Source organism: Pleurodeles waltl, chromosome 3_1 (assembly GCF_031143425.1).
Source record: "Pleurodeles waltl isolate 20211129_DDA chromosome 3_1, aPleWal1.hap1.20221129, whole genome shotgun sequence".
Taxonomy (NCBI): Eukaryota; Metazoa; Chordata; class Amphibia; order Caudata; family Salamandridae; genus Pleurodeles; species Pleurodeles waltl.
This window is the reverse complement of record NC_090440.1, coordinates 318,906,114-318,928,290: the sequence shown is the minus strand read 5'-3', so window position 1 is coordinate 318,928,290 and position 22,177 is coordinate 318,906,114. Positions and strand designations below refer to the sequence as shown.

Here is a 22,177-nt window from a genome sequence, read left to right as displayed (position 1 = left end):
CCTCAAATATCCCAGTAGACTGTCTGCTTGGAAATGACCTGGAGCCCTCAGCATGGGCTGAGGTAGAGCTAAAAACCCATGCAGCCATGCTGGGTATCCCTGAACTGGTGTGTGTAAAAACAAGAGCACAATGCAAGGCACAGGGTGAAAAAGTAGAGCTGGAGTCTGGAAAAATGGCCCAGCCTACCAAGAGAAAAGGAAAGTCAGTTGGAAAACCAACTGCAACACAGTCAGAAAAAGGGAACCTCTCTTCTCAGGAAGAAGTTCTGCCCTCTGAGGGAACTGAGCCTTTGGAACTTGAACCTTATCAGGTTGAGCTCTTAGGCCCAGGGGGACCCTCAAGGGAGGAGCTGTGTAAGGGACAAGAAACCTGTCCCTCTCTTGAAGGCCTTAGGCAGCAAGCTGCTGAAGAGTCCAAGGGCAAGAAAAATGAAACACATAGGGTCTATTGGGAAGATGGACTCCTGTACACTGAGGCCAGAGACCCCAAACCTGGTGCCACTAGGAGAGTGGTAGTGCCTCAGTCGTTCAGAGAGTTTATTCTGACCTTAGCCCATGATATTCCCCTTGCTGGGCATTTGGGACAAACCAAGACGTGGGAGAGGTTAGTCAACCACTTCTACTGGCCCAATATGTCCCAGAAGGTTAAGAAGTTTTGCCTCTCCTGCCCCACCTGTCAATCCAGTGGTAAGACAGGTGGGCACCCAAAGGCCCCCCTCATTCCACTTCCAGTGGTGGGGGTCCCCTTTGAAAGAGTGGGTGTGGACATAGTTGGTCCACTGGAACCTCCCACAGCCTCAGGAAATATGTACATCCTAGTAGTAGTGGATCATGCTACTAGGTATCCTGAAGCTATTCCCCTTAGGTCGACTACTGCCCCTGCAGTAGCCAAGGCCCTCATTGGTATCTTTACCAGAGTGGGTTTCCCTAAGGAGGTGGTGTCTGACAGAGGTACCAACTTCATGTCAGCATACCTAAAACACATGTGGAATGAGTGTGGAGTGACTTACAAATTCACTACACCATACCATCCACAAACTAATGGCTTAGTTGAGAGATTCAACAAGACATTAAAAGGCATGATCATGGGGCTCCCAGAAAAACTCAAAAGGAGATGGGATGTCCTCTTACCATGTCTGCTTTTCGCTTACAGAGAGGTGCCACAGAAGGGAGTAGGATTCTCACCCTTTGAACTTCTGTTTGGTCATCCTGTAAGGGGACCACTTGCTCTTGTTAAAGAAGGCTGGGAGAGACCTCTTCATGAGCCTAAACAAGACATAGTGGACTATGTACTTGGCCTTCGCTCTAGAATGGCAGAGTACATGGAAAAGGCAACCAAAAACCTTGAGGCCAGCCAACAGCTCCAGAAGTTTTGGTATGACCAAAAGGCTGCACTGGTTGAGTTCCAACCAGGGCAGAAAGTCTGGGTTCTGGAGCCTGTGGCTCCCAGGGCACTCCAGGACAAATGGAGTGGCCCTTACCCAGTGCTAGAAAGGAAGAGTCAGGTCACCTACCTGGTGGACCTGGGCACAAGCAGGAGCCCCAAGAGGGTGATCCATGTGAACCGCCTTAAGCTCTTCCATGACAGGGCTTATGTAAATCTGTTGATGGTAACAGATGAGGATCAGGAGGCAGAGAGTGAACCTCTCCCTGATCTTCTGTCATCAGACCCAAAAGATGGCTCAGTAGACGGAGTGATCTACTCAGACACCCTCTCTGGCCAACAGCAAGCTGATTGTAGGAGAGTCCTACAACAGTTTCCTGAACTCTTCTCCTTAACCCCTGGTCAGACACACCTGTGTACCCATGATGTGGACACAGGAGACAGCATGCCTGTCAAGAACAAAATCTTTAGACAATCTGACCATGTTAAAGAAAGCATCAAGGTGGAAGTCCACAAGATGCTGGAATTGGGAGTAATTGAGCGCTCTGACAGCCCCTGGGCTAGCCCAGTGGTCTTAGTCCCCAAACCTCACACCAAAGATGGAAAGAAAGAGATGAGGTTTTGTGTGGACTACAGGGGGCTCAATTCTGTCACCAAGACAGATGCTCATCCAATTCCTAGAGCTGATGAGCTCATAGATAAATTAGGTGCTGCCAAATTCTTAAGTACCTTTGACTTGACAGCAGGGTACTGGCAAATAAAAATGGCACCTGGAGCAAAAGAGAAAACAGCATTCTCCACACCTGATGGGCATTATCAGTTTACTGTTATGCCCTTTGGTTTAAAGAATGCCCCTGCCACCTTCCAAAGGTTGGTGAATCAAGTCCTTGCTGGCTTGGAGTCCTTTAGCACAGCTTATCTTGATGATATTGCTGTCTTTAGCTCCACCTGGCAGGATCACCTGGTCCACCTGAAGAAGGTTTTGAAGGCTCTGCAATCTGCAGGCCTCTCTATCAAGGCATCCAAATGCCAGATAGGGCAGGGAACTGTGGTTTACTTGGGCCACCTTGTAGGTGGAGGCCAAGTTCAGCCACTCCAACCCAAAATCCAGACTATTCTGGACTGGGTAGCTCCAAAAACCCAGACTCAAGTCAGGGCATTCCTTGGCTTGACTGGGTATTACAGGAGGTTTGTGAAGGGATATGGATCCATTGTGACAGCCCTCACTGAACTCACCTCCAAGAAAATGCCCAAGAAAGTGAACTGGACTGTGGAATGCCAACAGGCCTTTGACACCCTGAAACAAGCAATGTGCTCAGCACCAGTTCTAAAAGCTCCAGATTATTCTAAGCAGTTCATTGTGCAGACAGATGCCTCTGAACATGGGATAGGGGCAGTTTTGTCCCAAACAAATGATGATGGCCTTGACCAGCCTGTTGCTTTCATTAGCAGGAGGTTACTCCCCAGGGAGCAGCGTTGGAGTGCCATTGAGAGGGAGGCCTTTGCTGTGGTTTGGTCCCTGAAGAAGCTGAGACCATACCTCTTTGGGACTCACTTCCTAGTTCAAACTGACCACAGACCTCTCAAATGGCTGATGCAAATGAAAGGTGAAAATCCTAAACTGTTGAGGTGGTCCATCTCCCTACAGGGAATGGACTTTATAGTGGAACACAGACCTGGGACTGCCCATGCCAATGCAGATGGCCTTTCCAGGTTCTTCCACTTAGAAAATGAAGACTCTCTTGGGAAAGGTTAGTCTCATCCTCTTTCGTTTGGGGGGGGGTTGTGTAAGGAAATGCCTCCTTGGCATGGTTGCCCCCTGACTTTTTGCCTTTGCTGATGCTATGTTTACAATTGAAAGTGTGCTGAGGCCTGCTAACCAGGCCCCAGCACCAGTGTTCTTTCCCTAACCTGTACTTTTGTATCCACAATTGGCAGACCCTGGCATCCAGATAAGTCCCTTGTAACTGGTACTTCTGGTACCAAGGGCCCTGATGCCAAGGAAGGTCTCTAAGGGCTGCAGCATGTCTTATGCCACCCTGGAGACCTCTCACTCAGCACAGACACACTGCTTGCCAGCTTGTGTGTGCTAGTGAGGACAAAACGAGTAAGTCGACATGGCACTCCCCTCAGGGTGCCATGCCAGCCTCTCACTGCCTATGCAGTATAGGTAAGACACCCCTCTAGCAGGCCTTACAGCCCTAAGGCAGGGTGCACTATACCATAGGTGAGGGTACCAGTGCATGAGCATGGTACCCCTACAGTGTCTAAACAAAACCTTAGACATTGTAAGTGCAGGGTAGCCATAAGAGTATATGGTCTGGGAGTCTGTCAAACACGAACTCCACAGCACCATAATGGCTACACTGAAAACTGGGAAGTTTGGTATCAAACTTCTCAGCACAATAAATGCACACTGATGTCAGTGTACATTTTATTGTAAAATACACCACAGAGGGCACCTTAGAGGTGCCCCCTGAAACTTAACCGACTGTCTGTGTAGGCTGACTAGTTCCAGCAGCCTGCCACACTAGAGACATGTTGCTGGCCCCATGGGGAGAGTGCCTTTGTCACTCTGTGGCCAGTAACAAAGCCTGCACTGGGTGGAGATGCTAACACCTCCCCCAGGCAGGAGCTGTAACACCTGGCGGTGAGCCTCAAAGGCTCACCCCTTTGTCACAGCCCAGCAGGGCACTCCAGCTTAGTGGAGTTGCCCGCCCCCTCCGGCCACGGCCCCCACTTTTGGCGGCAAGGCTGGAGGGAACAAAGAAAGCAACAAGGAGGAGTCACTGGCCAGTCAGGACAGCCCCTAAGGTGTCCTGAGCTGAGGTGACTCTAACTTTTAGAAATCCTCCATCTTGCAGATGGAGGATTCCCCCAATAGGGTTAGGATTGTGACCCCCTCCCCTTGGGAGGAGGCACAAAGAGGGTGTACCCACCCTCAGGGCTAGTAGCCATTGGCTACTAACCCCCAGACCTAAACACGCCCTTAAATTTAGTATTTAAGGGCTACCCTGAACCCTAGAAAATCAGATTCCTGCAACTACAAGAAGAAGGACTGCCTAGCTGAAAAACCCCTGCAGAGGAAGACCAGAAGACGACAACTGCCTTGGCTCCAGAAACTCACCGGCCTGTCTCCTGCCTTCCAAAGATCCTGCTCCAGCGACGCCTTCCAAAGGGACCAGCGACCTCGACATCCTCTGAGGACTGCCCCTGCTTCGAAAAGACAAGAAACTCCCGAGGACAGCGGACCTGCTCCAAGAAAGGCTGCAACTTTGTTTCCAGCAGCCTTGAAAGAACCCTGCAAGCTCCCCGCAAGAAGCGTGAGACTTGCAACACTGCACCCGGCGACCCCGACTCGGCTGGTGGAGATCCAACACCTCAGGAGGGACCCCAGGACTACTCTGATACTGTGAGTACAAAAACCTGTCCCCCCTGAGCCCCACAGCGCCGCCTGCAGAGGGAATCCCGAGGCTTCCCCTGACCGCGACTCTCTGAAACCTAAGTCCCGACGCCTGGAAAAGACCCTGCACCCGCAGCCCCCAGGACCTGAAGGACTGAACTTTCACTGAAGAAGTGACCCCCAGGAGTCCCTCTCCCTTGCCCAGGTGGAGGTTTCCCCGAGGAACCCCCCCCTTGCCTGCCTGCAGCGCTGAAGAGATCCCGTGATCTCTCATTGACTAACATTGCGAACCCGACGCTGGTTTCTACACTGCACCCGGCCGCCCCCGCGCCGCTGAGGGTGAAATTTCTGTGTGGGCTTGTGTCCCCCCCGGTGCCCTACAAAACCCCCCTGGTCTGCCCTCCGAAGACGCGGGTACTTACCTGCAAGCAGACCGGAACCGGGGCACCCCCTTCTCTCCATTCTAGCCTATGCGTTTTGGGCACCACTTTGAACTCTGCACCTGACCGGCCCTGAGCTGCTGGTGTGGTGACTTTGGGGTTGCTCTGAACCCCCAACGGTGGGCTACCTTGGACCAAGAACTGAACCCTGTAAGTGTCTTACTTACCTGGTAAAACTAACAACAACTTACCTCCCCCAGGAACTGTGAAAATTGCAGTGTGTCCACTTTTAAAGTAGCTATTTGTCAATAACTTGAAAAGTATACATGCAATTGAAATGATTCAAAGTTCCTAATGTACTTACCTGCAATACCTTTCAAACAAGATATTACATGTTAAATTTGAACCTGTGGTTCTTAAAATAAACTAAGAAAAGATATTTTTCTATAACAAAACCTATTGGCTGGATTTGTCTCTGAGTGTGTGTACCTCATTTATTGTCTATGTGTATGTACAACAAATGCTTAACACTACTCCTTGGATAAGCCTATTGCTCGACCACACTACCACTAAATAGAGCATTAGTATTATCTCTTTTTACCACTATTTTACCTCTAAGGGGAACCCTTGGACTCTGTGCATGCTATTCCTTACTTTGAAATAGCACATACAGAGCCAACTTCCTACAGGGACACAATCCTAACCCTATTGGTCCCTGGTGTCCAACTCAAGATGGAGGATTCTGCAGGAATGGGGGGGGGTCACCTCCGCTCTGGACACCTGAGGGGTGGTCCTAACTGGGGTTGGTCATTCCTACCTGTTTTCCCTAATTTTCCCACTGTACTTGCTGCCCACGGGGTGGGGTGGGTAACTCCACTCGCTGGGGTGCCCTAGGGCACTGTAACACAAGGTTTGAGCCTTTGAGGCTCACCACCAGGTGTTACAGTTCCTGCAGGGGGAGGTGTGAAGCACCTCTAACCAGAACAGGCTTTGTTTCTGACCAACAAGAGCACAAAGGGTCTCACCAAATGTGGTCAGGAACTTGTCTGAAAGTGGCAGGCAAGCACAGACCGGTCAGTCCTGCACTATCAGTTTGACTAACATACATGGGGCATCTCTAATATGCCCGCTGGGTGCATTTCTAAGATGCCCTCTGGGTGCATTTTTCAGTAAATCCCACACTGGCATCAGTGTGGGTTTATTGTGCCGAGGAGTTTGATACCAAAATTCCCAGTATTCAGTGAATCCATTATGGATATGAGGAGTTCGCAATTACAAACTCCCAGACCATGTCCTCAATATGGCTACAGTGCACTTACAGTGTCTAAGAATGGACATAGACACTGTTGGGGCCTATTGCTCATGCAGCTGTGCCCTCACCTGTGGCATAATGCACAGTGCCTTAGGGCTGTAAGGCCTGCTATAAGGGGGAGTTATCTATTCCACAGACAGTGGTTTGTGGGCATGGCACCCTGAGTTGGGTGCCATGTCGACTTTGCCTTTTTCTTCCCTCCAGCACACAGAGGCTGCAAGGGTGGTGAACATGTGCTTGGTGAGGGGGCCCCTAGTGTGCCATACTACATGCTGCAGCCGTTGGAGACCTTCCTTGGCCAGAGGGCCCTTGGTACCATGAGTACCTTTTACAAGGGACTTAACTGTGTACCAGGGGTGTGCCAGTTGTGGAAACGAAGGTACTGATTTTGGGGAACAAACACAGGTGCTGGGACCTTGTTAGCAGGGTCCCAGCACGCTTTCAATCAAAGTTGGCATCAACACTAGGCATAAAGGGGGAAGGGTAACCATGCCAACAGTGGTGGTTTCCTACAAAGGGTCTGCAGCATTATTAAGTCTGTTTGAGCATTTCTTGTCCCCAATTTCCTCTCATTAGCTCAATTCCCTAACACCAGCCATTGTCCTTCATTTTCCCTATGTCCTTCTGATAACCTTTCCCCAAGTGACCTGTAGCTGGGTGACACAAACTTGTTTCCACTAATTTATTCATAAATTTCCTTCTCTACTCCTGCCTCATTGGTAGGAATTGTATGCAGAGTTTCTCAGCTCACTACACATAGTAATTTAAGCTACACCTTAACAATTAGGTCTAATGAGGCAATAATATGTCTGGGGCAGTTGTGCCAAGAGAAAGTAGGAAGTGCCTTACTTCTTTAGGGATAAAGCAGGGATTTGTTTGCTTATAGATGGTCTTTGTTAAAGGCACAGGCAAGCCAAGGAATAATAAATTGCAACTCTGAGGAATTCCTAGCAAATGCAAAGTGCTTTGTAAACCTTCTCCTCAATTTTAATGGGAAATGCTAGTCCACATATTTTCTATAACCAGTCATACTTAACTCACAACCACTTAAGGGTATGTATGTCTAAGCACTGGGTGGTTTGGGAATAAATGAGAAAAACATTTCCTTTACTCTTGCCACCATAGTCATATGGCTGGACTGGTGTAATTTGGAGTTTCCTTGTAGTAGCAGTTGGGTCCTTAAAACCATATCTGTATTTAGCTTTAAATGTTGTGTGTATCCATAGCTCCTACTGCTTGAAGAGAAAGTGCACTACAGAGTAGAAAAGTCAGCAGCATCAGTCCAGAAGTCCAAACACTTACAGGGGTGACCACACAAAAAGAGTCATTTTCTAAAGAGGCTACCCCCTCAGTTAAGCAAATAGTGATTACACCTTCGCTTGCATGCTCTTTTTTGATGACAGACAGGCTGGTATCTTCCAAAAGAGGAGAACTTTTTGCAGAACTGGTTTTTCAGGAAGAGTGGATGATTATGCTGGGTATACCCTAGGGGTCTGTCCAGGGCTCCTCACAGGGAAAGTAGGCGTACTCCACCTTGGATTTGGGTAGGGAATGCTGTCCTGGGATTGTTTGGTGGCCAATCCTTAAGGAAGTGATGCTGTTGCCTAGTGAGTCCTCCCCTCCCACAAAAGTAAAGGTGGCATGAAAGTGGCACACAGTCCTCAGATCACTACTAGACTGGAAATAAGACTGCAGAAGGGATGCCCTATAGCTCTTGTGACTGTGCAAAGAGAGGCTTCACAAATTACTGGACTGCACCTGCTGCACCTGAGGGACCCACAGACTGTGTCTGCTGTGCCCATTCATGGAAAAGAGCTTCACTTCTGCGCTGACTGAAAAGGTGACTCCAAGGGCTAATTGGCTAATCTCCTATGAAGCTTCAGGACCACCAAAAACTAAGGAAACCTGCACCCTCAAGAGTGCAGCTGCCCAGGAACAACTGACACCAAAGTGCCTGCTGAGACAATGAATCCTCACCTTCCTGAGGTGTGCCCAATTCCCTGGGACCCTGGTCTCCAGAAATAAAAGATTTGCTTACCTGTTAGCACCGCTGAGACTACTGTAATCAGGAGATCAGATGACTAATGGCAACCTGCACTCAACTCTCCTGCTGTATGCAATGTGTTTTGTTTCTGTCGTCATGTTGCGCGTCTACACTCTATCACCGGAAGATTAATAAACGTTTAAGTCTTAATGTGTCCCCTGGGACGCCTGTTCTTTAAGGGGCTAGTGCTATTAAATGCTTGTTTCCTAGGTGTGAGCTGTATGTGTACCTGCAAATTGTCACGAGTTAACATTGTTCTGCATGCTCCCACTTTTGCATCTACTTAGGTTTGCTCTGCTCAGTCATTGACAGTCATCAAACCTGTCCACACAAGGGTTTTCATGGTTTTTGTAGGTGCTGTGCAAGGGCCATTATCAAATTCTCAGGTTCCAGAAGACTGTTTGTTACTGCCCCTTTCAGTTTTATCATGGTAATCACCACTTAATTTTGTTATCTTCTAAATGACACTCTTTTCCTTTCTTTTCCAGACCTCACTCTACTGACAGTGCCACACACAGGAAAATGACACTGTCTCTTGCAGACAGATGCTCTAAGACGCAGAAGATTAGAATCTTGCCAATGGCTGGTCGGGACCCAGAATCTCAGCGTACAGAAATGATTAAGGTATTGTCCCTATGTGAAGCTCTCTGTACATGTTTTTTTTAAACCTGGTCATTGCCAGTATGCTGCCAGATCAGTACCAGTTGTGGATGGCCAGACTGTGGTGGCTGTGTCATATGGGACAGTACAGCACTAATACACTAAAAATAGTCTGTTATTCATAAATGTACACTGTAGTCCATATGTTAGATATAAAAACACTCGGTGAATCCTGATATTTTGTCTAGACAAGAACACCTGATACAGTTGAAATGGCTCATTAGTAGATTGCTTTAATAACAGAGCTCCAGCGCAAGGATATTACAGTAAGGGTTCCTTATGAAGTACAGCTAGCATGGAAAACATTTACCGTCATGTAGGTTTACTCAATATGTAAATAGCTCACAAGTCAATGGATCTTCTAGACCTGTGTGTGTCAGTATCCACACAATACTGTAAAGAAATAAGTCTGCAAAAACATCGAAAGTTAGGAGATCTGTAAAACCAGGAGGGCATTGTTTAAAACTGTTTGTAACTGATTGTCCCAGAGGAAGAAATCTCATTTATAGGGAACCTTAACCAAACAATTTGTCCTATGCAGTATCATTACAGATCAGACGACACTGGAGCAAATAAGGACGTCTTGGTTTTTTGGTACTTTGGGTATTGCCTGTCCCAAGCAATCTGACATCCTTAGAGGTGTGACTTCCTGATCAGAAAAAGTGACCTTGGGAAAGGATTAGCTAGGAAGAGCAGCCACTGCCCTACAGCTTTTCCTACCTTTAAGAAAAATAGTTTTGTAGACAAGATTCCTGCAGATCAGCCATAGGACAACTCAAGAATGCTGAACTTCCATCGTCTTCCCAGATCGCAGCGCTGGTCTAGGAAAGCCACATAGTATTTCAGACTATCTGATCACCATAGTTGATTGGCTAAGGTGAGTGAACAGATACATTGCAGACTGTCTCCTGCAGTCAGACCATTCCCATTTGGTTATCAGCAAATCCCTCTCACCAGGAGTCATTTCTAGTGTTGCTGAAAAACATCTTTAGTTATCTGCTCCTAAAAGTAGCTGATTAATGTCTTTGCATCCTCTCTAACGGACAGCCAGTCTCCATTCTACCTTAAATAAATTCTTCTTCCATCTGGATAGATACCTCAAGGTGAGCACTAACTTCTGTACCACACCATCAGTGGTGGGGCAGAGTGAGACAGAGTCTTTGTGTGCGTTCGGTCAGGGGTAAAACACCCACATACATTGTTCACATTAAAATAGATAAACTAGTTCATGCAGTGCAAGACCCCATAGGATTGCTACATTTCACTTTCCTGTGGAATTTCTTAAGGGTATATGCAGTTGATCAAGGATAATTGTCTGGTGTGCTGTCACTATTTCACTGACACTTAGGTGTGTCTGTGTTTGCAGGGTATCCCAACGGCAGGATTTGGGTTCTTTGTATCTTGTTTGGCAGAGGCAGCTTGCTTGATGGAGTCAGATAGGCTGCAGTTCAATCAAGGAAAAAAGTTATCGGATAATTGTGGGCTTATTCAGTCACTGTGCATTTATTCAATGGGAGTGTTAGTGTTGGCTGCCTTTAAATTCATCTTACTCATAATGATCCAGTTGCTCATTATAAGCTTCCTTGTCACACACATCTTTAACAAGTGTGCCTGTAGGAAATCTACCTTTTCTGCATGGTCACCCCAGATTTTTTTTTGCCTTTTCTGAACCCTATTTTGCTGGCTTTAAAACTCTGTGCATATTTCCATTGCTAACCAGGAAAGAGCCTGTACTCCCCCCTTGGAACATGGTTCAATTGGCGTATTCCTGTTTGGCATATTTAACTTGTTTTCAAGTCCCTGGTTTAGGCTGTGCACCCAGGCCTCGAAGTTAAATGGCACTAGTGCAACACATCATCTATTGTGCAATCCACCATAGTGGCATATAAACATGGCTACAGACCTACCCTGTGTAGCCTGACGGCTGCAGTGTAAAACCTCAGTGCAACTTATAAAAATAACCCTTTTGACAGGTAAAACCTTCCTTTAAAATATTAGGAAGTCACCACTATATAGGTTTTGTACCCCACAGCGTGGGGTTCATGGTGTTTGAAAGTAGGATAGGTAGAAAATGAAAATTGCCATGTCCTTACAGGGACCATGTTTAAAAATCTATTTTCACTGTGACAGGCCTCGAAATCCTAGAGTATAGATTAAAATGGGAACACTGTATCGGGAATGGGACCAGCAGGAAAAATAATTGAGTATCATTTTTAATAGTCATTAAAAATCCAATTCATTAATGGTCATATTTTTTAAAAATATTAAGGAAAAGGAACTTTTATAAATTTACCTTTTCCTGCTGGAGGTTCCTTCGAGGCTAATTTGCATATATTTTACAGCAGCTCTCAGTTTGTGCTGCGATCTGTAAGGGGTGTGAAACAGGTGTGAAATTCTTCTCAGAAGCACACAATAGGCTAGAATATGCTGGGTGGGGTGTAAGCATTCTGTTGACGCAACATTGTCAAACCCTGTCTGGCAGGTTTGTTGAGCCACACTGCTGAATTTGAAAGAGAGAGAGAACAGAATACAAGGTCAGTTCTTGAGTATCCCCTGTCTGGTTGCTGAAGGACCCTGCTTTTGTCCTGGCAGACTTCTGTCTCTACATTTATTGTGAGAATAGTGTCTGCTTCAAACTTGATTTTAGTTTTAGTATTGGGAGGACACTATGAATTACCATAGTGCACTTGTTTACACACCTTCAATGCTCAGAGCCCACGGCTTGTTTGCTGAAGCCTTTAAAAAAAAAAAAATGTATGTCTAGCATTTAACAGAGACTTAATCACATTAAAAGTGACACTCCAATTAGTTTAGTTTAGTTTAGTTTTTTCAGATTTATAGAGCGCATAGTTACCCAAGGGCATCCCAGCGCTAACAACAGCCGAAATCACGTACAGGTAGAAAAACAAAAGTTAGTTACGGAAAAGAATAGTTTTAAGTTTTTTCCTGAAGAGTCGCTCTGAAGATTCATGACGGACCTCCAAGGGAAGGGTATTCCATAGACGAGCAGCTTCACTAGAAAAGGAGTTGCTACCCCAATTTCTCCTAGACTGAAAAGTGTGAACAAACCTAAGAGAGGAAGATCGTAGATTCCTAGATGGAGTATACAGAAAAATCTGATTTCTTAAGAGGATTGGGCCCCTACCATGTAGGGCCCTGTAAACAATGCAAAGTGATTTAAAGTGAATCCGCTCCTTGATGGGGAGCCAGTGAAGAGTAGAGATAGCCGATTTGGCAGAAGAGTATTTTGATGAATGAGTAAGGAGCCTGGCTGCTACATTTTGCACACTCTGCAACTTCTTTATTACTTAGAGCGGAGAGCTAAGGAACAAGGAGTTTCCGTAGTCAAGCCGAGAGAGAATTAAGGCTTGGATAAGAATTCTTCTAGCGGTCGGAGGAAGAAGAGTGAGAATCTTCCTAAACACGCGTAGAAGGCCAAAACAGGTGGAGGAGACTTTGTTTGCTTGAGAATCCATGGGGAGCCGAGGATCCAGCCACACGCCCAGACTCTTAACTTGAAATTTGGGAGGGGGGGAGATAATTAAAAGTATCAGAGAATGATGGAAGAGGGAGGGCAGGGGAACCATTGCCCAAAACCAAAACTTCTGACTTCCCATTGTTAAATTTAAGTTTGGAATTGATCATCCAATTAGTGATGTCCCTCATACAGCGGGAGAGGTTATCCACCGACGAGTCTCCAGAGCTGGAGAGGGACACCACCAATTGAGTGTCGTCTGCATAGGTGACCAATGAGAGGTTGTGGGGGGCGATCACTGTGGACAATGGTGACAAATAGACATTAAAAAGAGTGGGACTAAGAGAGGAGCCCTGGGGGACTCCACAGGTCAAAGGGAGAATATCAGAGGAAAAAGTGCGGTCCAGAACTTGAAAGGATCTCCCTTTGAGAAAGGAGGAGAACCAGGACAAAGAGCGTCCTCCTACCCCCTATTTCTGATAGTCTGCAGCAAAGAAGATCGTGATCGACTGTGTCGAAGGCTGCACTCAGATCAAGCAAGATAATGGCTACATGAGTCCCTTGATCTAAGAGCTGACGAGCCGACTTGGTTACAGTGAGAAGGGCAGACTCAGTGCTATGCAAGGCTCTGAAGCCCATTTGGGTGGGATGTAGGAGCTCATGGTTCTCAAGATAGCTAGTTAATTCAGAATTGACATGCTTCTCTAGGATCTTGGTGGCAATAGGGAGGAGAGCGATAGGTCTGTAATTTTCGGGTAGGGTGGGGTCAAGTTTGGGTTTCTTCAGAAGAGGCTTAATAACAGCATGTTTAAAAGACTGAGGAAGGAAGCCAGAGGATAGCGAATGGTTCAGGATTGTAGTAAGCAGAGGAACAATAATATCCGATACCCGTAGAAGAACAGAGGGAGGGGCAGGGTCCAAGGGAGAGCCGGATTTAATTTTGGACAAAAGGTTGTCAGTTATCACATCAGTGAGAGGGGAGAAAGTAGATAATGAGACTCCTTCAAAGCAGGAATCTAAGGCCTGACAAATATGGGGCAGATTCACTGAGGTGGGGAACCCAGAGTGTATACTGGTGATTTTATCCTGAAAGTATGATGCCAGTAGATTACTGTGGGTAACAGACGCTTCAGTCCTGGGGGCGGTTATGGGAGGTGTAGTAAGTTCTTTAAAAATTAGAAAAATTTATTTCTGGGTGCATAAGGAATTTTCTATTTTGCTACCATAATAGGTGGACTGGGCCATTTTAATATTGCGATGATATGCTCTGATAGACTGTCTATAGATAGCTCTATCAGAGAGACTGTAGTGTTTTTGCCACCGCCTCTCTAACTTTTTGCAGTTCTTCCTAAGTTCAAGAAGTGGGGGAGAAAACCAAGGTTTGGGTTTATAAGAAGATTTTTTTACTCTAGGTTTGATGGGTAAAATAGCATCCAAGGAGGATAGAATCCATTTATCAAATAAATCAGCCGATTCTGGAGCAAGAGAGTAATTGGTTTTGCTGAGGGCCCGGAGGGCACTACCCCATTCCTCTGGGTCGAGTTTTGACCAAATACGCCCAGATGTTGAAGGGCTGAGGAGCTGTCCCCGAGTAATGTCATAAGGAAAGGTGAAGGATAGAAGGGAGTGATCAGTCCATATTAGTGGCAGAGGGGGTGCAGCCGTCAGGTTAGCAATATTACTAAAGATAAGATCTAGCGTATGGTCTTTCAGATGCATAGGGCCTTTTACGTGCTGAGTTAATTGAAGTGCCGAAAGGGAAGTTACTAATAGTTTGGCCGAGGGGCACTCCAAATTATCAAGGTGAATGTTGAAATCTAGAATAGTTAAATTAGAGAATTTGCAAATATGGCTGGCTGCAATCTCTGGTAGGCTGTCCAGAAAATGGGAAACAGGTCCAGGGGGTTGATAAAGCAAGATTCCCAAGAAAGTGAAGGTAGAGGACAGGTATAATGAAAACATCAGGCTCTTGCAATCAGAGATGTTCAAAGGTGAAATAGTGCACTTAATAGTAGATTTATGAATGATAGCTATTCCCCCACCTCTGGCAACAGGTCTATCTAGATGTAGCATAGAGTATGTAGGGGGCAGAGAGTTGCAGATGTCTGCTGTAGAATCATTGTCCAATCAGGTTTCCGTAAGGAATAGTGCATCGGGCAGGAGTTCCTCCAGGAGAGTGTAGATGTTTAAGGAATGGGCTGGGAGGGAGCGGCAGTTGAGCAGCATCATACTGCCAAGGTTAGGGAATGGGACGTCAGAGGATGTCGGCTGTAGAATGGTCCATGGGCAGTGAGGGCATGGGAGGAGGGGGGAGGGAGCTCATATTACTATGAATGGAAGGACAGGAGTCAGTGGTTCTCAGTGACTGTAACTGTGAAGAGGAATAGACTAACCTGGCGGGAGTGTAAAGGGCAGCATCTCTGGGCTCTGGGTGCTCCAGGGCGCGGACGGGCGCGGACGGGCGCAGACGGGCTTGCCTTTGACGCGCCAGCGGCACGCCTGCTGCACGGCCGGCGCCAGTCAGTCATTAAATACTGACGTATGGCAGCCTCAGCCGGCTAAAAAAAACAACTAGACCGCACGCCAAAAAAGATGGCGGTCAAAAAATGTCCCAGCCCGGAAGGAGGGGAGATCAGAGCAACCGGTAGCCACTGAACACGGGCTCCGGTGCTCACAAAGAAATAAATTACGTTCACAGAATAAATTCAGCAGCAACAATTGGACGTCTGAAATGGATTCACAATTCACAAGTAAAACATTAAAAGCTTAAAAAAACAGTGATACAGAGCAGTGTAAAAGCAATTTAAGATAGCCTACTCGTGATCTCTTCTGCTGAGCGGCCGGCGCCTGTCAGTCATTAAATACTGATGTATGGCAGCCTCAGCCGGCTAAAAAAAACAACTAGACCACACTAGTACATCACATGGTATCAAATGTTCTGATGGATGTCCTGGACGCATACAAAGTGCAATATGGGTTTATTAAAAACTACCATTTCAGCATCCTCCACCAGCTATATCATCTTATACTCACATCACCATTGTCACAAACTTACCAACAGGAGCAAGGGCTGGACCCCACCACTCAATCTGTAAGTTATAATAAATGTATCGGTCAAGAGCCTTCATGATTCAGTTTCAGTCCACACGTCTGCAAGTACGTATTTTGTGTCGATAGCCAAATAAAAACCTAACTGGTTCCCAACTTTTTTTTTTTTAAAGATCTAGAAGGGCTAGTCCATTTCCAAAATGCATCAAGTTGCTCTTGGCAATATGCTGGGTCACCAATTCTGTCTGATATCAGTTGGGTGGGTGGATGAAGGGCTCTACCCCATATCATGGCTATCTTGCACTTGGCCAACAACAGTAGGGCAGTGAGTAGTCTGCTATCTCCAGGCAGTACCAAGCCAAATGGATAAGGGGAGCATCTTCTCGTCATGCAAAATGTGGCAATAGAGATCTCTTTAATGCCTATTCTGTACAATGATAGAGGAGTACTGTTCATCTGATGCAGAAACTTGGTGTATTAATTTCAGTCCAGTTGAGATAGCATACCAGATTGTGACAAGCAGAAGTGGCACTGTTCTTCAGTTTTTGCAGGGGCCAGTATTGCCAGCCACCTAGACTGGTCTTTGGTATACATACCGTGGCATTGTTCTGCATGCATTTATATAAACTTGTAATTAATTTCTTTGATCTGGAAGGGGGCATATCGACCATCAAGACCATAAGGTATAAATCGCATAGCTTAGTGAGCTGCAAATGTTGCAGCAGATAAGGTCAGAGATGGCTTAGCCGGGCATCACAAGCATTTCTAAGCACAGATTGTGGACGCTACAGTGTGAGTCTCAGCTCAGGGTTGCGGTCTAGACAGAAACAAGGCAGTGTTTCAAGGTCAGCGTGCAGTGTTGTTTACCTCAGTGACGGTGTTTGGAAAGAAGGCAATGAGAAGATTGCAAAAGCAAGTGGACTGGGCCTGGACACAACAGTGATATCATTCTAAATTTGGAGCGCACAAACTTCCCTGTTCAAAGGGTAATGTGAGTAGTACCCAGGTCACCCGTGGCTACTGATTGAACCAGGTTAGCCTCACCAAACATAACTGAAGCCTGTTGAGAAACTGCAAGGTTAGTGGAATAGGAATATTAACAAATAGATGTAAGAATTTCTGTAGAATTATTTTTTTTGCCCACAACTCTCCATCCAGCCACGGATAGAAGAGTCTTATCTATGTGGTCACTCGATCTCCTAGACAAGTTATAGCTCTACTGTAAGGTTCCTGCCATAGCATGTTAATGTCTCTCCAGTTCTATATTCCCAGATATTTCAGCACAGTGAACACTAAGGGATGAATTTGTAAGTGGACGACGTCAAGGGCAAAAGTATGGAACTAGACCAGAGTGATTGTGATGCCAAACTTAATGAATCTTCTGATTACGAGCAACACATTTTCCTCAGGGTAACAAATTTATACTGTACAGTGATGCAATCTCAGTGGCATGGCTCTATAGTTGAGCTGCTGCTGCTGCGCGTAGTATTGGTTAAACCTTGCCGCAGTTGGCTCCACTGCAATTGTGAAAAAGAGTGAAGACAGGACACCCCTGTTTTGTTCCTCTGTCAACTGAAATTGAGGGATTTATTTAGCTATTTATACAGAAAGTCATGTAGTCCACTTAACAAAGCAGATGCTGAACCCCAGGTGCCTAAGCAGCATGAATGGGTTCTTCCACACAAAGGACTCAAGTGCCTTAGTAGTATCTAGGAAGACTGCTGCAGCTCTCACCAGTGTCGCAGAAGAGTTACCATTTTGAAAATGTCCTGACACATGACATTTTGGGCCTGTTTGTAGTAAGGCAAACATGAACTACTGAAAAAGTGGATAGGGTTGCCCTCCAGGAATTTTACCTCAACCCACCAGCTGGTGCAGACCATCAATGTGGCACGTGGACAGAACACTAAACAGAAAGAGGACTGGACATTTTGTCTGTGGTCTGTTAGGCACCTTGAAAGACTGTTCCTCCTTCTGTCCAGGGCAAAGATGTTGACTCAAAGGATCAGTTGGGTGTCGTTCTGTGTGGCTACAGGGACACAAAAAGCTCCAAGAGGCCTTTTCCATGGACTGACCAGTAGCAACTCGACCTTGCTGGTGGCCTCTGCTGGAGTGAGTACTGGTTCCTACCTGCAGCCTCTGAGATCCTAGGAGTCTTAGAAGTAGCCTAGAGAAGCTTCTCCAGAAACCCTGAAAAGTTGGGGCTTAAAAAAGTAAGGGGCAGATTTAAATATTGGTGAGCAACCCGTTTTTCCGCCAGGGTGGGGAAGTAAATTACTCTGTCACTCTAACGGAGATGCCACCAGAGTGACAGAGTAAATTACTCTGTTACCCTGATTGAGATGCCTCCTACCAAATATAGAAATGGCTGCCAAGCTGGCAGTCCTTTCTACAGCATTAGCAGGAATTGCTGTCATGGCGGTTCCTGTCAATGCTTTTTGCAATTCGTCCCCCTTGCCATGGGAGTTCTCTCTTGTGGCAAAGCGGGCATTTTGTGTTTTTTTTTTTATTTTTATTATCATTATTTTTTTAACTGTCTCTTACCACCAGGGTTTGCCTGGCATTGACTGACAAAAAAAAACAAAAAAAAAGGCTAGATGTCCAATCGTCCGAAAAGGGCGGACGGACATATAGCTGATTCTCTGGCAGTCCTTACTCCATTGGGCCATTAGAGAAGTTTTGCCGCTGCAGCAAAACCTATGGTACACCCACCTATAAACCACTGTATTGGCAGAGAGGGGAGTTTTTTCTCCACCAACATCTAGATTGGTCCCTAAATCAGAAAGTAAAATGTTTTTCTGGGACAAACCTGGTTGGTGTATTCAACTGTGTTTCATCGCTGTCAGGTTTAAATCGCACCTAGTTCCGAGTCTACAGCGAGTATAGGCTATCATTGGTGCTTAGCACTTTTTGACAAACAAATCTGGCTTCGAGTCATAGCTTCCACACTTGACCATATTGTGTGATTCTACAAAAATCACTTAAATGTGGGATTCTTGTCTGGGGTGTGCTATGTATAAATCTCAGTTATGTATAGTTTAACAATGTTGCTTCATATAAAGTAGCAATATTGGCCTTCTGCACAGTGGACATGACATACTGACATTGCTTTGTTCGCCCATGGCACTGCTGTCAAAACATTTGGAGTCGGGAAAGTTCAGGTTTAAAAACGTGTTTGTAAAAGACATCAATTTATTTACATATGTCTGATGCATAAAAGTGAAGTACAAGCACCAATAAATTATCCATTTTTAATATGTATCATATTTTTACATGACGTTTTATGTTTCATTTGCATGTTCTTTTAATAAAGGTTCACGCTATGAAATCGCCGAAGTGCCCACCTTAATTTCCTGTACTCTCTGAACACCATTGTTGTGAATTGAAAACACACTGTACATAAAATCCCACCATCCACAGTACTCATTGTCCCTCCCTAATGTTCAGCTGAGTTGGGCAGTAACAATAGTATTTTGTGAATTTGGCATCTGCATTTTAATGGGGCCGTGACACGCTATCCACATCAAACACGTTTAAACGTTAATTACTGCACGAGCTGCAGTCTCAGGGCCTTCAACATTGGAGTGTTTTTTTTTTTCTCGGTAGGAGTAAACAAGTGAGATGATTAAACTGGCTTTCATCTCTGTAGGACCGGTTTAAGTGCTCCTCGAAGCAAATATGTATTTACTTACCCTGGTTTGAAAAGAACGACATGCAGCCTCCAAGCACTTTGTGTTTAAGCTCATTGTGAAATTGTGAATTCTTCAATGTTTTGTAAATGTATATAGGAAAAAGCTTGATGTGGGCATGTGATTGTGAAGGACACGTGTTTTTAATTTATAACGTGTTTTGTGAATATTTGCTACCAGTTATAAAAATAAAAAAGGCTTGTTTTCTATATGTCCTTCTCTTTAGGAATGTTTTTTTAAAAATTGAGGAGATAAATGTACACAGTTATTTTTGTAGTTTGTGATGAAGTTAGATCCAAACAAGCTTGACCTCCTTCTCATTGCTCATCAACCTAATTGAGTTACGATAATATTGATATTAACAGTATTCAGTTTTTTGTTTCATTTTTTGTCGACCTGTTCTAATTTATCTGTGGGCTTTTAACCACACCCACCGCACACCCATCACTATCACTTCTTCATGGGCTTGTTAAATGTTGTGTTTCCTAATGCACTTTCACGGTTTGTTAATAGCAGGTGTTACTCTTGCCCAGTTTACCTACAACAAGTCAAGAGACCTAGCGCTGTTGTAAATCCACACCTTTTCTCGTTTTTGAGTAGGAAAAAGAGCGAGGTTTACTGGGGTACAGTACTATGCCTACTATGTCATTCTCCATTCATGCAGTGATCAGAACTTGCATTAACTTGAATACTAGAATGTTTTGATTTACTACCACCACTACTCTACCTGGAGGATAAAGCAAAAATCATAATCGATAAAGGCAAAGTCTTGAAACTGATATTACTCCAAAATGATTGATTTTTGACCACCTGGCATCTTTGTCCGCAGCATCTGTTTGCCAAGTGATATTAGATAAAGGTGGAGAGCAAAGCTCAGGTTATCTGCGAATTGGAAACTTTCCCGAAAAGTGCTCTTTGTAGACTAGTTTGCGCATGGAAGATTTCAGGGTAATCTGTCAAACAGGGGCCAAGAAAAAAGGGGGCTCTCAAAACGCATGTTCCCTATTCATTTTCACATAGGAACTTTAGATACAGCTACAGCCTCAACTTCTGAACAGATTTGCGACCAATTGTAACCGAAAGCTCTATGTCCAGAAAGAGTGCTTTTTGTATTTTGGTGTAAATCCATTCAGTAGTTTGTCAGCAATTAATGCTCAAAAACGTAGTATGTCTAGGGACAAGGAGGCTCAGCGGATTCCACAGATCCCAAACTGAGATCTGATTGGCTGCCACCACTTCAACCAGGAAGTGGTGGCAGCCATTTTAGGAATCCTAAGGAAACATTCTCTGAGAAAAAAAGATACAAGGGGGCAGGAAAGACATTGCAAAGTGGGAAGGGGTGCATGCAGCCCCTCTTTCCGAGTCCAGTTTCAGCCCCAGCAACCCCATCCCTCTGGGCCGGACTGCGTTTGGAAAAAATGAGAACGCCCTCCACCCCCTAGCCAATTTGTGCCCCTTGGACCTCATTTCCCCTGGGCCCAACAGCATGTTTTAAGGGGAGGGGGCTTTGCAGACCCCAGGGAATGGGCTCCCTGGGGCTGAAATCGTCCAGGAAGAGGGGTTCTGTGCTCCTCCTGAAGATGTCACTGGGCCCCAAGGGATTGAGGCCCCAGGACGGAAATCATCCAGGGGCCGGGGTCCACATGCCTCCCTCTCCATAAATATCATGCCGGGACCCAGGAGATGGGGTCCTCAGGGCCAGGCCCTGAGTCCAACCACCCACAGCTCTCGGCCGAAGGCTGTGTGCAGTGTGGGGTTAGTTGCCTTGAGGGGATGGGGGGGAGGGGGTGTCCACAGGGCCTTGCCTTGTGGCTAACCCATGGTGGGGTTGGATGAATGTGGGGGGTAGACCACCGGCCCTGTGGTCAACCCCCAACCATGCACAACGGAAAGACCTGTACAGTGTGGGGTTGGCTGCTTTCACAAAACCATAAAACTCAATTGCTCTAGTTATTTATTTCAAGAGACTGTAACTCGTGCCTTAAGGTAACCATAACTCATTCCCCCGCCATGGACAGTTTTCTCATCAATAATATTATAGCAAATTTTGCAGTGATAATATCAATAATGCCATAGAAGATGTCATCAATGATGTAATATGTGGAGTAATTAGCTGTGCATGGCGAGGCCAGAAGTTATAGTGACTTGAAATAACTAACTACAATAGCTGAATTTCTATGGTTTTGTGCATGTAAATTTTGAACCCAACTGTAACGTCCCTGTAACCTTTGTTTTTTTTTTTTTTTTTAGTTAATTTCTAAGGTTTTGCAAGTGCTATTTCCTAACTATAACGTCCCTGTAACCTCCTTTTTTTTTTTTTTTTTTTTTCCCCCAATGTATTTCAGGTTTAAAAAAAAAAAATTTATTATAACTGTGAGGGGGTTGGCCAGGTCCTCCAGCCAACCCTCCCGCATGCATCCAGCTCCACGCCACGCACAGCCTTTGGCTGTGTGCCTCAGGGGATTGGCTGCAGGACCTGGCCTACGTTTAGCCTTGTGGCCACCCATGGTAGCTATCTAACCCCGCGCCGTGCATGGAGGGGGGGTTGGCCACAGGGCCTAGCACCAAGCACAGCCTATGTCTGTGCGTGTCAGGCCAACCCCCCTTAGGCATCCAACGCCATACCATGCACAGCCTTTGGCCATGAGGGGGTTGACCGCAGGGCCTGGTCTGCATCTAGGACCTTATGGTGGCGGCTAGTGGCGGTTTAGGTTTAATTTCTGTGAAATGACAATTGGTGCAGCCTGACCTGTTTAGAAGAGGCCACAAAATGTCTACCCAG

The 22,177-nt window shown here is 45.8% G+C and overlaps 1 protein-coding gene across 1 annotated transcript in view; it reads left to right on the top strand.

Moving 5' to 3' along the window:
* The window catches only part of LEO1 (LEO1 homolog, Paf1/RNA polymerase II complex component), a 127,582-nt gene that overhangs the window by 69,193 nt on the left and 36,212 nt on the right, over nucleotides 1-22,177 (top strand). Inside the window, exon 9 of the mRNA XM_069222467.1 lies at nucleotides 9,012-9,147. Within this exon, the coding sequence (XP_069078568.1) occupies nucleotides 9,012-9,147 (136 nt within the window). The remainder of the gene's footprint in view (nucleotides 1-9,011; nucleotides 9,148-22,177) is intronic.